This window comes from Periophthalmus magnuspinnatus, chromosome 4 (assembly GCF_009829125.3).
Source record: "Periophthalmus magnuspinnatus isolate fPerMag1 chromosome 4, fPerMag1.2.pri, whole genome shotgun sequence".
NCBI classification, from domain to species: domain Eukaryota; kingdom Metazoa; phylum Chordata; class Actinopteri; order Gobiiformes; family Gobiidae; genus Periophthalmus; species Periophthalmus magnuspinnatus.
The window spans coordinates 21768496-21783176 of NC_047129.1; the positions used below are offsets into that span (position 1 = coordinate 21768496).

Consider the following 14681-nt stretch of genomic DNA (forward strand, 5'->3'; position numbering starts at 1 on the left):
AGTGCAGATGTAAAAACCCGAATATCCTGAATACTATTACTAATACTGTACCTAGTAATATCACTACATTTCAGCAGGTATCAGAGCTTAAGTAATTACATAAATAGGGCAATGTTGAGCCTTTAAGTTACAGTTAGGGCTGTGGTTGACCAAAGAAATTCTTGGTCCTGCAGATTAATTGACTAAAAAAAGGACGTGGCAAAACTACTAAATATCTCTATAATTCTCCGTGTATCATGCAAAATAAACTACTTAAACTGAAAATTCTGGGAGTCTTATATATAAACTTCATGAGTTAACTTCCACATCTTCAGCCAACTCATTTACACACCTTGCTGTTACTGCTGTCGACCCAAATAAATCCTTAGAGTCTTGATTGATATCTTTAAAATGATTAGTCGACTAATTCAAGTATTGTATTAGACACTATCGACCGATTAATCAACTAAATGATTTCAGCATAGTTTTGATAAAAAAAAATACAGTATTAGAGCATAGTGTGTAAAGAGATCACTACATTATGGAAACATGAAGGGATGACATATACAACTTCTTCAGGAATGTTTTGAAAAGGGAATAGGTAGAAAAGCTCCAAAAATATTTTTCATAATACTTCCTCTTTAAGATGTGTATGCATAGGTTACGGTTTGGACAAGTAAAATAAAATAAAAAGTAAATATAAAACATATCCAATGCAGAGTATATGGATGTATGCATGTATATTATCACAATCAAACAAGAACATTCTAGAAAAATGATTTAGATGTAGATCAGTTGTGAAGCTCTGATCTGAATCTTAATCTCAGTGTAAATGGGCACTTCCTGAGTAATCTGCTGGTATAATCCAGATAAATGCATTTGACTTGTGGGATTATTGTCATTGAGAGGACCTCACATGTGCATCAGCGGCTACTTCTCCCTCTGCTCGGGTAATCCCAATCCACCCAACACTGTGGAGGACTCCATACCTCTGACCTCTGTGTCTCATTGTGTCTCCTCTCTCCTTTCAGTGCCTCCTCTCTCCTTGCTGTGTCTCCTCACTGTGTCTCCTTTCCCCTTGCTGTGTTGCCTCACTCTTCTTCTGAGCCTCCTCTCTGTGTCTCGTTTCTTGTCATTGTGTCTCCTGTGTCTCCTCCTCACTGTGTCTTCTCTCTCTTCAGTATGTCTCCTCTCTCCTTGCAGAGTCTCCTCTCTCCTCACTGTGTCTCCTTTCTCCTCACTGTGTCTTCTGACTGTGTCTCCTCTCCAGTCACTTTGTCTCCCCTCTTCTCACTGTGTCCCCAATCTCCTCACTGTGTCTCCTTTCTCCTTGCTGTGCGTCCTCATTGTGTGTCCGCTCTCCTCACTATGTCTCCTCTCTCCTTGCTTTGTCTCCTCTATACTCGCTGTGTCTCCTCTCCCCTTGCTGTGTCTCCTCATTGTGTCTTCTCTCTTCTCTCTATGTCTCCTCTTTCCTTGCTGTGTGTCCTCATTGTGTCTCCTCTCTCCTTGCTGTGTCTCCTCTCTCCTCGCTGTGTCACCTCTCTCCTTACTGTGTCTCCTCTCTCCTCGCTGTGTCTCCTCTCTCCTTGCTGTATCTCCTCTCCTCACTGTGTCTCCTGTCTCCTTATTTCTTCTCTCCTCACTGTGTTGCCTCTCTCTTCTCTGTGCCTCCTCTCTGTGTCTTCTCTCTCCTCTCTGTGTTTCCTCTCTCTTCTCTGAGTCTCCTCTCTGTGTCTCCTCTCTGTGTCTCTTCTCTCCTCCCTGTGTTTCCTCTCCTCTCACTGTATCTTCTCTCTCTCCTCGCTTTGGCTAATCTCTTCTGTATTTAGAGGGAGGACAGCCAAAATGGTGGACAGCCATAGACACAAAGCAGTTGGAGCAGTCAGGATATTGTGAGAAGGAACAGGGATTCTGAGACTGTGGTTTAATAAAAAAGAAAAAGAAAATTCACTTTTAGATACTACTCCAAAATGGCTGTCTCCTCCTTCAAACCAAGATGAACCTAACACACAGCATCTATCTGCAAGACTGTTTGGAAGACAAGGAGATATGATCCAATGACAACCGGTCAGATCAGTGTGGGTACAGTAGATGTCAGATACCTCATAATAATACAATTATTAGGTTTTTACATTTGTTTCTGGGAGAGTGACCTAAATGACTACCCTTAACCATAATTACCACTCTAACTTTTATGAAATTGTACACAGTCTGCCTTTTTAGGTTTAAATAAAATACTACAATGACGACTGAATCTGGGTTGCCAGTGCCTTAACCTGCAGATAGAGGACACATACAGATTTTTCTCATTCTCAGTATTTGGACATGTCTCATGTGAAAGCTCAAAACCTCCAGAATTCACTCACTGAGCTGCAGAGGCTGCACAAGAACTCATTAATGATTGGAGGTGCAGGTGCTAGGGTTTAGGTAGTGACCATTTAGATAAGAGAAAGTCGTTTTAGGTTTAAACCAACTGGCAACTCAAATGAGAGATCAAGTGTGGTTCATTCTGCTTTCTGATTGGATAATCATCTTGAACCAAAACACCAAATTATAATATAAACAAGTTAGCCATCCTGTCCAATGTCAAAATCACAATTGTTATCATTAAAACCTTAAAAGGACTCTCGCTGATCTGAATCCTCACTACCTAAACCCCAGCACATGCAGCCAATCATTAATCAGTGCTAAAGCAGAGAATGAGACTGAGAAAAACCTGTATCTGTTCTGTCTCTGCAGGTGAAGGCACTGGCAACCCAGGTTCAGTTGTGATTTTTAAGACTGTAACAGTACAGACTACAGATCCTTTAACCTCACCTGTAGAAGCAGCTTTGAACATGTGCTTGTTAAACTGTTGTTGTGTAAAGTGTGAGAAATCCCACAGTTCCCAGGCTCCTGAAGGGATCATGTACCTGGAGATGAGGAGCAGGAGCGTTGCTATGTTGTTGTCGCCACGTTGCTAGGTAATTCAGCTCCTGTGCATTAAGCCTATGTGTAGGAGGGGGCATTTAGGGGCATGTTGATAGTGACATCTAGTCAGGTGTGTCCCAACCACATGTACCAAGGACACAGAGATCAGGACTGATACGACTGGTGCTCGATAGTAAGCTCTGGAGGGACAGTGTGCTGTGATTGGACATTCAAAGTGTCGATAGGTTCAGGTGCACATTGATTGTGCTGTGAAATCGCACAAAAGGGGGCCTTACTTAACATGAGAAGGACAGACTCACTGCATCAAATGTGAAACTGAAATTTATAAAACATATTAATTCAAAGTTTTTGGCGAATATAGCATTTTCAAAACGATAAAAGGTAATATAGTAATTCCCTATAGAAGTGTAACACCCCTTCTTTATGGTCAACGTTTGATTAGGTTTAGGAATAGTTAAAGTTGGTTAATTTGTTAGCACTTTAAAGAGGACATATTATAATTTTTCCAGGTATTTAGTATTCAATTACTTTGACAAACATAGATCATTATTGTACATTTTGTCCAATGTAAACAATATTGACATAAAACAGCAAAAATTATAGAAAGACGACCACTGACTTTCTGTTCAAAACTGTAGGCTCCTCCTCATGGTGAAATTTCGCTTGCAGATTTTCACTTACATTTTTTTTATTTTTGAAAAACATATACATGACAAACAAATGCTCTGATTTTTAAAGTAATTGCAAGTATGTACAGAGCAGTGGGTGGAGATAGGGGATAGGTAACGACAGATATTTTCTAAGCCTCTAGTCTCAAATGTAGGACAAAATAGAATGACTCAAACATGCATGAATACAAAAATACATCTCTGAGTAAAGGATTAGTTACACTGTTATAACATGGTAAAACCTCCAAGTCCATTTTACATATGTCTCTTAAAAAAAAACAGGTCTAGTAGGCATATAATACATATCATACTGTTCATAGCAACAGAAGTTTACACATTTCCATGACAACCGTGTCCTCACTTCCATCCCTCTTGAGCCAAATAAGCGGTCGACATGGCCCCAACATATGTGTGCTAATTAGGCTTTGTCCAACACTAAATGAAGCTATAGAGGGCAGGGGCAGAGGGTGTATGGAGATTAAAAACACAGTGGAGCAGGATTTGTGTGTTAAACATGTGTGAATGAAAAAAACACAAATCCAGGTATGTCTTGATGAGGAAATAACATTATAACACATATCAGAAAATAGTGTAAGGCCCTTTAAGCATAAACCAGGTCAACAGACTCCCTCTAGTTTGAACTGAGCTCGAGGACAACTGTCAAACTGCAGCTTTATTGACCTAGTTTATGGTTAATATGACTGTAATTACTATTATTATTACTATTATTAGATTATCACATTATTAAATTATAAATGTGAGCACAACTTATTGGTAGTTTTCAGATTCTTGGTTTTGAAGATGTCATACTCTCAGATGTGGGGCAAGAGACAGATTTTCCTATTGACTGCTTTGGAGTGAAATATCTAAAAGGTAAGTTCACAAATGCTGAGCCTGAAGATTTCTATCAGTGACTAGACCAAAAACTATATTTCAAGATTTATTCATTTTAGTTGCCCCCTATCTGTAATAAATATGATTGGCCTAATGATGTGACGTCATCTGAAACCCAGAATTCCAGGAGTCTGACCTCTCTTCCAACTGAATTTTAGCTGTTATTACCACATTAGAGACTTTTATTCACCCAAAACATTAAGTCGTTTAATCTGTCAGATTTTAATTAAATTGTGAAAGTCTGTATTTTGCCCTTTTTATAATAAGACAAAAAACATGTTGCAGTAGCAGTGAGTTATGTGTAACTCTCCAGTAGAACAACAAAAAAAGGCAGTACACTTAAATTTATCAGTTATAACTACAGTTACTACACTTTTCCTTTGTATCATTGAAGAATTTGTAGGTACTGCAAATTTAACATCAAGATTTCTCAAAAAACAGACCAGAGTTGAACCGTAAAACGTTGTCACCAAATAAAACGGGTGATATAAAGCAGTTTTTCTTTGCAGGGCAGTACGGTCTATGTTTGTTCCATGGCTCTTTTGTTGATTTTGTTTAACATTGTTTTAGCGAAGAGCCTATATCTTTTCTTGCACCAGTGTAACTTAAACTGGTAGTGTCCCTTGATGGCAATAAAGCAGAGGTGTCCAAACTTTTTTCAGCGCCACATCTCAAAACATATTCCAAGCGGAGGGCCACAAACCAGTGATCAATGCAGTGCGGTGCTTTATACACAGCTTTGACAGAGCCGCTGTATAATAATAAGGCTTGAAACACATTCATCTTAGGTCTGTATCACAATGCAATATGATATTTCAGGTTATAGTGGTAGAAATAGTTTAATTTGCTGTTAAATGTACTGTTTATGATCAATTGGGCTAGTTCAGCAGGAGGTAGGAGGAAAAACTCCCGGGCTCTCGGGCCATAGTTTGGACACCCCTGCGATAGAGGAACATTCTAGGCCAAACAATAACATACATCTCCATGAAGACAAGCGGAAAAGTTTATGCTGTACCTTTTTAGGTGTAATAGCCTGCCAGTGCTGATGAGAGAGGATTATAGGCTACAATTAAAATGTAAAAAACAACTTTAACACCAGCTGACAGATTAGAAGTGGGTCAAGGTATCTGTTGCCATGGTAACAGTAACTCAAACTTACCAGTGACAAAACCAGGTTAAACAACATAGATCGCTAAACTCTAATGTGCATAATGATGCCATACAACCTGTCACAAGACACCCGCAACACCAAATCAACTCATTAAGCGCTCTAAATATACAATTACACGCCCTGTAAGCACGTTTCACGCCATGTTACAGGGTCTGGTGCGCACTGTCTCCACGCAGAACTGCAGGGGCCGGGGTTCGGTTTTCCACGACTTCAAAGCGTCCAGATGTCACGTAAACGAGCCGCATCTATGGATCCTCATCTGATCCATCTGGGTTATTTCTGTATTTAGGTTGCCGATGCGGGCTGTGAAGAGGGGCGTTGCTTTCCTCCAATAAGCGAGCGAGCTTAGTGCGCTCCTGGTGTTGTGCCTTAAAACTCACCCCTGATAAAATGCGCACACCCCCCCTCCTGTGCGAGCCTTTTCTACACACTCTGGATAATATGAATCAAGGGAGAATGAAAAGGATTTCTCCAGTCTTGACGTCAGGTTTTTCGGGGTCTTAGCTAAAAGCATAGGCTTTACATCAGGACAATGCGTAATAGGCTATTTTCGAGTCATTGTAAAATAAACAAACAAAAAAAAAAAAAAAAAAAAAAAAAAGAAAAAAAAAAGAATTGAATTTCCCATCTTATTCCCATATTAAAACATGTATTGTAGCAACTTCCACAACAACCACAACAATAATAATAATAATAATAATAATAATAATAATAATAATAATAATAATAATAATAATAAATACGTTATTGCTAATAATATTTCAGCAATAATTCTTGAAAAAAAGCATTCCATTTTGTAGTAATAATTGTTTTAATACTGATATAAGATATTACTTTTTAAAATAAAATTACTTAAAAAATAGCAGTTTGCATCTTGTAGGCCTACTATTTTATATATGCCTTTTTTCATCAAATAAAGACGTAATAATCAGATAAAATGTATATTAAAAAAGAAGAAGAAGCTGTTTACGTTCTGGTTTATTCATATTATCCAGAGACTGTGTGTATAAAAATATAAACAGTATAAACTCTGTACATGATATGCTGTTCAAGAGAAGGTTCATTTCACACAGGGGGAGTTTTGTGGCATAACCTCGGGCTGTGATTGGTCAAGGCGCTGACAGAGGGGCGGGACCATGAGATTTACAGCAGCAGCCTCGTCTCTCCTCCGCTCTGCTCTCCGCACAGGCTCAACGGACATCTGGAAAAAGACTACCCGGGAAACGAGCGTCAAAACGGGTCAACTGTTAGCGCCGAGCCGGGTGTTTTCTGGGTTAAAACACGAGCTGGCGGAGGTGCTGTTGTCGGGGTGAGTGTCTGCTGGAAGAAGGCGGCAGGTGCCAAGGGAGACGCGGGGAAAACCTCACGGAAACACGGCTAACCAGAGGGCGGGAGGGAGCCTGGTGATGGACTGAGCTGCTCCCGCGTCCAGAAGGTGTTTAGGCCCGATGGAAGCGACGTCGCATCGGCTCCGACTGGATGACGCTTCTTTAGAGATTATAAAAACGTTACTGTGAACTGGATTTGTTTGTTTGTCTTTGCAGTTGTTCTTCTAACCCGTTGGGATCATGCATATCCCCCATCCTCGCCTCTAATCTGGGTTTAAATCAGAAGAATTGTCCCGGATTACCCCCTCCGTCCCCGCTGGTTCGGACCCACCGTGGCCATGCCGACGTCCCAGCCCGGTTCGGAGCCCGAGGAGGAGTTCTGGGTGGACGGGTCCAGGCGGGACGGGACCGTGGAAGAAGTGTACACCCTGGGAGCCGAGCTGGGCAGGTTTGGATCGCATTGACACACATAGACACAGATGTGCATGGATGAGAGACAGAGACCCTTTTCAGTCCTGGTTTGTTCTTGTTTGGACATGGTGTAGTTCTAGTTTAGACCTGGTTTAGTCCTCATTTCGTGCTGTTTGACTGTGGTTTACCTGGTTTAGACCTGTTCTAAGGATGCGTTCCCACTTGCATAATACCGTGTTAAAATTAGGACTAAACTAGGACTAAGCATGGAACTAATGGACTAGACTAGGACTAGAACAAGACCAAACCAAGACTACATTAAGATCAAATTGGGTTCAAACCAGTGGCAAACAAGTAGGCTACACGTGCGAACACACCCTTAGATTTGGCTCTATTTTGGTTCATTCACACTATAAATAACCACAATTTCTACTAAATGGGAACTAAACAGTCGTCCAGGTAGGTTCCATTGTGGGGATTTACCTTGGTCGTATACTCCTCTATGTGGTTTATACATGTTCTGATACAGCTCAAGATCATTCTGAAGCTATTCAGGAAAGGTTCATTTCTGTCCTCTTAATGTGACTGTTTTGGTATTGATGCCTAATTCAAATGAGTATCTAGTTTCAATACTAATTTTAATATTGATTAGTATTTGATTTTCAATACTATTGGTGACACTGCTCCAATCTCTGTCCACTTTTTGTGTTTTTTGTCACAGAGAAATTACACAGAGAATCAAGTGTCTGGGACAGTGTCAGGCAGTAGGTTTCCCATTATTCTTAGTAACAATGTACCTGATAAGAGGTGACCCTGTCAGTTGCTTCTGTTTTAGATATAACCCAAGAAAATGCTATGTAAAATTAATAGAATGATTTTTTAAAATTCATTATTTAACTGATTTTTCATACAAAGCATGTTGTAAAGAGCATTTATATTGACAAGAGTATTATTTGTGCTTTCTAACATGTTATAACAATGTTACACTAGGACCAGAACAGGACCGGACCAAGTTTGGTCCTGTTATAAATATAAAGCAACAGATATTTTAGATGTCATCCATGCATGTTTGAGTAATCTTGTGATCCGCATGACAATTCTCCATAATATTATAAAGGATGATACAAACAATACACTACACCTTGCGATGCGATGTGCAGTCAAAGTGTCCAAAATGAAAGTGAAACATGTTAATATGCTGTTTTGGGAACATTTAGCATTTTCAAAACAATAAAGTATAACATGCCGATCAAAATATGTTACGTGTTAGCAGTTAATACCTCATAGAAGTAAAATACCCCCTCTTTAAAATCTGGTACAGCCCCTTTAAAGATTGGCTCAGACAGCATAGAGGAGGAGGTCTGGGGACGTGTCAGTTTCACAGGTACCGGGCTCAGAGCGCTGTTGGCACTTGACTCCATCTGGTGGTATATAATGACATAACACTGAATAATAAGACGTGTTGTGTGTGTGTATATGAAGAGGGCTGTTTTCATAATGTGATCTTTGCACAAACATCATCATAAAACACTGTTTGTTCAGCTCTCCACAGGAAAGTCACCTCATTACAACAGAACAGCAGTGTGACAGTTTTCCCATTTATAGCTAATAAACTAAACACAAGACTACACAACAGCCCTTTACCAGCCAATTAACCTGAATTATGCTAGTTGTAATGGTTTGATTTATAGTTAGTATGGAATTTTCCTCTGGCCTCCTTTGACAGTAAACTTTTTCCAGGGTAGTTTAAAACAACTGTAATTGAATAAATGCAAGATTGGTTACTTTCATTTCATACTGTGTGACATTCTTGACAAGTGATGGTTCCTCTACTAGAAAAGTTACATAGTGCACTTTAAGTTATAAAGTTATGTAAATTGGTTTTATGTCTGGATGTCTGGAACTATGACTTACAAGATATTTTTATTTAGTGAAACCCTATATATTAGTCTAGCACAGTGGCTTTCAAATGTTTCACACCAAGTACCACCAAAGAAAACACTGAAGAGCTGTCCAAGCACCACCTGAAGGGCCTCGCCTACCACAGTCTGAGAAACACTGGATTGACAATTATTGTTTCGATTAATCATTTAGTTGTTAGATCAGTGGTGTTCAGTGACTGTGCAGCCAATGACCATGGGCAGTAGTGCTTTTCCAGTGCGACGAGTCTAGGCTTACATACCATGTGAGAGTAGCTTGAGTGAAGCAGAGCAAGCCGAAGGTAAACATTGAAGAGCTGAAGGATTTTGAATTGAGGAAACGTTTATGATCTGAAAAAGGTAATAATCGCCACAAAATCGAGCAGTTTGTTTATACATTGGGCTCCATGGTAAAAGTGCTTTCTGGAGTGCAGAGTGGCGTTGTCACGATACTAAAATTTTAATTACTAAGGAGTAGACTAGATACTCAATACCAATTGCAATACTCTTTTTTAAATGTAATTTGTAACATTAATCATTGTACTGTATTTTCCGGGCTATACATCGCCCCAGCAAAAAATGTGTGATAATGAAGAAAAAACATATAATTCGCACTGGACTATAAGTCGAATTTTTGGAGAAATTTATTTTACAAAATCCGAGACAAAGAACAGACATTTTATCTTTAAAGGCAAGTTATAGTAATAAAACAATAAAATATGCAACAGGCTGAATAACAGTACAGCATGCTAACATAACACATAGACCACTGCCTGGTATGTTTACATAAGATATTAATAGTTAATCAGATACGCTACGCTAATGTAACATATGCCATCTTTTCCACAAACACAAGAGACATGAGTTCTTTTCACTGATGTTTACTTACTTCTTCATCACAGTTCACACCGTAGAACTAGCAAACACATAAAATATAACATAAGCTCTGGGTCATATCACATATACACACAAAACTGCATATGAACACATGGAAAATATACATACCACTTTGGTCTGCTAGTAAACAAACAGGTGAACTGAAAACTTATATTTTACTTATCAATTGTTTCTTAACTAGTGCTCTGTCAGATAAGACTTTGCATCAGCGTAAAAGGCTGAACTGGAAAACAGGAAGTAGTTTTTGTGACCTTTAACTAGACTTATGATAAACTGAAGTTTTACAATATTGTTCCAAATGAAAAATTATCACCTTTATGATCTTATAAATGAAGGGGAAATAAATAATGGGAAATCAAATATGAAATGTATAAAAGAAAATGAGTCGAGTAAATTTTCTTACAGGTATTACAAACACACCAGCACCAGTGGTCAAACAAGTGAACTGTAACATGTATAATCAACCGTCACATAACACATACGTAAACACTTACATGAAGCATAGACAGCACACTGAATAAGTGTCTGGTATGTTAACATAAGCTATTAACAGTTAAGCAAATAACTAAAGCATAATAAACAAGCTAAAAAGTTTACTCTCGATCTCACTGATTTTCAATACTTTTGACAACCTTACTGCAGAGGATTTTTTGCTGCAGATTGATGACACTGATTTTTAAACATATGAGATGCAATAAATAAATAGAAAAATTAAACACTTCAATAGTTAGTTTGTATATATAAAATGAGTTACAGAAGTTATGTATTCACCTGATTCACCTTATGTATTCAACCTGCCTTGGTCATAGCTACCCTTTTGTTATTTCACCAACCCAAACTTGGTATAGACCCTATAGAGACATGGGAATGTGGTAAAGACAGTAGTGTGTTAGTCAGTTTTGGTGGTGAAGAGGAGTAGTAGAAGAGGTTGAGGAGGCTGTTGGTTAAACCTTGTGCAGTATGTAATGATAGGCCTGTGTCTTCAGAGCAGCTGTTTGCATGGGGACACGGGAATGGTTTATTGACTGTAAACATCATTATCAATCAAGCCATTACCATAGAAACCACCAAACCACAAAGTCTGATTCAGCGTTGAGATCACCAACGTGTGACCGCAACATCAATGCCCCTGTCACCCGTTGTCACCTGCCATCACTGGGAGGCAGTTACCATGGCAACCGGGCCCTAAGGTGTTGGAGAGAGAGAGAAGTTCTGCTGGGACATTATTCAATCTTTGTGATATCTTGGTGTTTTTAAACTCCATACACCTTCAATAGAATCATTTGGATCATCTACTAAACAAAGCTGTCAAACAAAGGGTAGCTGTTAAATTGAAAAGTACTGCTTCATGACATCACAAGGTGCATTTTGAGCTGGGGATGCAGACATCCTAATAATCCAGAACATTGTTGAGGAGGTAACAGCATTATAACATGGCTTAATGCTCACAAGAGTCAATTTGCATAATATAAGACATTTAATAATAGTTAATAATATAATGACTGTATGGAAAACCACCAGTATGATATTTAATGCCAGTAGAGGGTAAGGGCAAGGACTCCAGCTACTGTCAAACTGTGGAGTGAAGGGGTTGTGAGGCCAGAGGAGACAGAGGAGACACAGGAGAGAGGACAAGGGAGGAGACAGGACAGACAAGAGAGGACATGTGACCAGCTGGTTTGTGGTAATATCTGTGTAATAACTGGGCCTTTCGGTCTTAAACCTCCAGCACAGGCAGATACCACCAAATAAAATCAATGGAGCTTTATTTGAGCAGATTTAGCTTCAGTCCATCAGAAAGGGATGCTTCAATAAATGTGACTACTAGGGATGCTCCAATACCACTTTTTCCAAAATATATTTAATTTTGAGTAATTGCTGATACTGATACCAGACATTATTTTTATAGATTTGTTTGCCAACTACAACATGTCACCAAAACTTCACAAGTAAAGAACGGCCAGCATCACTTAGCTACATTACACTACTATGTAAACACAAGCACTTCGCTGATCCATTGTTCATGTGACAGTCACATATGATTAAAGCTGAGCTTAATGTGCAGAACAGTTAGGCTAATGTGCACTCTTTCTGGTCAATTTCTCACTGTTCAGTGCTCTCTGCTCATCTGAGAGGCAAGCTGTGAGGATCAAATAAGACACAGCGCAGTTAATGGTATCGGTCGTGGTATCGGTGGCACATTGATGAGTATGTGTACCTGGTATCAGACCAATCTATGCATCCCTAGTGACTATACTGTTGTGTGGGGCTGTAGTTGAGTCTAAAATTCACTGCTTTAGTCATTGTTCTAGTCATTATCAGCCATCAGCTGCTGGTTGATCTTTACTCAAGTAAGAGGTGAGAAGCAAAATATAGCTTAAAATAACTGTGATATCCCTTTTTCTGAACGTTAAAAACGGTCTTCACTGGGACATCTGTGCACGTAAACTCTCTGACGCACTTGTACGTATACTTGTAAACACTCTCACTTACCTTGTACTTGTACCTGTGTTCTATCCCCAGAGGAGCAACGTCTGTGGTGTACCGCTGTGAGGAGAAGCAGATGCAGAAGCCCTATGCTGTCAAAGTGCTCAAGAAAACGGTCAGCTCCCCCTCAGATACATTTAGATACTTAACAAATATATTTTGGAAGATTGTTTTGTAGATTAAATGACAAATAAAGAAAATTATGTTTTATGAGGACAAAAACTGTTGTTTAAATTGAGCTTATGGGATAGAATAGTTTTTACAGATCTTATGTAGTCTTTGAGTTTATTGGTTATTACTTAAACAAACTTCAATAAACCTGACTTGAAAAGCTCTTGTGAAAATGTTGCTAATAATACAGTAGAAAACTTGTTAGTAGCCATCCTGTCACAGTAACAAATCAAATGCAGTATATTGCAACAGATATGTATATGTATGTAAACAATAATACTAAAACATTTCTATTCCGCTGAGTAACTCTAAAGCCAGATTATTCCATTAAACTCTTTTCTAAATGTGCAATATGACTAAAACTGAGCTGCAATAAACAGTGCTATAAAATAATAACACTTCTTTTGCAAAGAAAGGGTACATACAATAAATCTATTGTTAGAGCTATAATCTATGGAAAGATTGATATAATCATTATCTTGACAATGCTAGTTTGTAAATGCAACTTTAAGATCTCAGAGTGTGGGAAATGTTTCTCATATACATCTATGGATGATAGCTGACTGTATGGAATAACAGATAAGTACATCTAATTATATCAAATTACCTCATCTCGGACATTGATAGTTTTTTTGGTCATTGTCCCAAACCCAAACAACTGCTATTCATGGCTTTAGTAGGTAAAGGCTTAAGCTGTAAATGTGTCCAAAAAGACTTTCACCTGTATTGTCACAACAGAAACTCCTGTAACCTAATAGTGACGTATGTCTTTCAGATTGATAAGAAAATTGTGCGCACTGAGATCGGAGTGCTGTTGCGTCTCTCCCACCCAAACATAGTGAGTATTTCTGGCCTCTAGAGTGTTTCCATGTAATGATAAACTGTTGTTGATAAACGTTTCACACACAATGACTGCACTATATACACAGAAAAAGGGAGTGATGACAAAAATGTGCATAATTTTAACCTTACAGAACCTAGTTATTTCTTGACTTAAAAAAAGAAAATCAAGTTAATTGCTTTTCTAAATAACAAATTATGATTTGGTAGGATTATTTTCACAAGCCCATGTCATGTATTGCAGTGGTTCCCGACCTTTTTCTCCCAGCGACCCATGTTTTACTCATGGATACATTGGCGACCATCACATCATCAAACACGATTATTTTCTGGTAAACAAATGTCATAGAACAGTAATGATAAAAAATACATAAAAGAAGCAATTCAAATGTTATCTCTTTGGTCCTTTTGCTTTGTAGGGACCAAAAATCAGGTCCCTCTGAGATAAATCCTTCAATATTCGAATATTCTATGTTTTGAAATTAAGATATGTGTATATTTAGGTTAAGGCTGGGTACACAGTAACTATGGTTAAGATTGGGATCAGTCTACATAGAATAAAAGTCAATATAATGTCCCCACTAACATGGAAACATGTCTGTATGTCTGTGCGTATGTGCAGATTGAGCTGAAGGAGATCTTTGAGACGGACACAGACATTGCTCTGGTGCTGGAGCTGGTCACAGGAGGAGAGCTGTTTGACCGGTACGCCTCCTCACTAATACACTACTACACTACATACAGGAAATACTACATATTACTGCAGTCAGTGTGTATGCAGATACTATTGAGATAGAACCTCTTTAACAACGCGCAAGGGAGCAGTGTCTGATTTCAAACAGGTCTGTCCTGTTCTCTGACCCATCTCCAATGCTGGCTAATATTTTTAGTCTCCAGTCTTTTAGCTCTGCTTGGCATTTACTAATTATATCACAATGCTCAAATACTCATAACTCCCCATCAAAGAATATCGATATATAAT

General features: G+C 38.7%; 1 protein-coding gene across 1 annotated transcript in view; it reads left to right on the forward strand.

Moving 5' to 3' along the window:
• The first annotated feature begins 7170 nt into the window (after positions 1 to 7170).
• Positions 7171 to 14681, forward strand: part of si:ch73-60h1.1 (calcium/calmodulin-dependent protein kinase type IV) — a 31432-nt gene continuing 23921 nt past the window's right edge. Inside the window, exons 1-4 of the mRNA XM_033965217.2 lie at positions 7171 to 7422; positions 12725 to 12803; positions 13635 to 13697; positions 14322 to 14404. Coding sequence (XP_033821108.1) covers positions 7313 to 7422; positions 12725 to 12803; positions 13635 to 13697; positions 14322 to 14404 — 335 coding nt within the window. The 5' untranslated portion in view covers positions 7171 to 7312. The remainder of the gene's footprint in view (positions 7423 to 12724; positions 12804 to 13634; positions 13698 to 14321; positions 14405 to 14681) is intronic.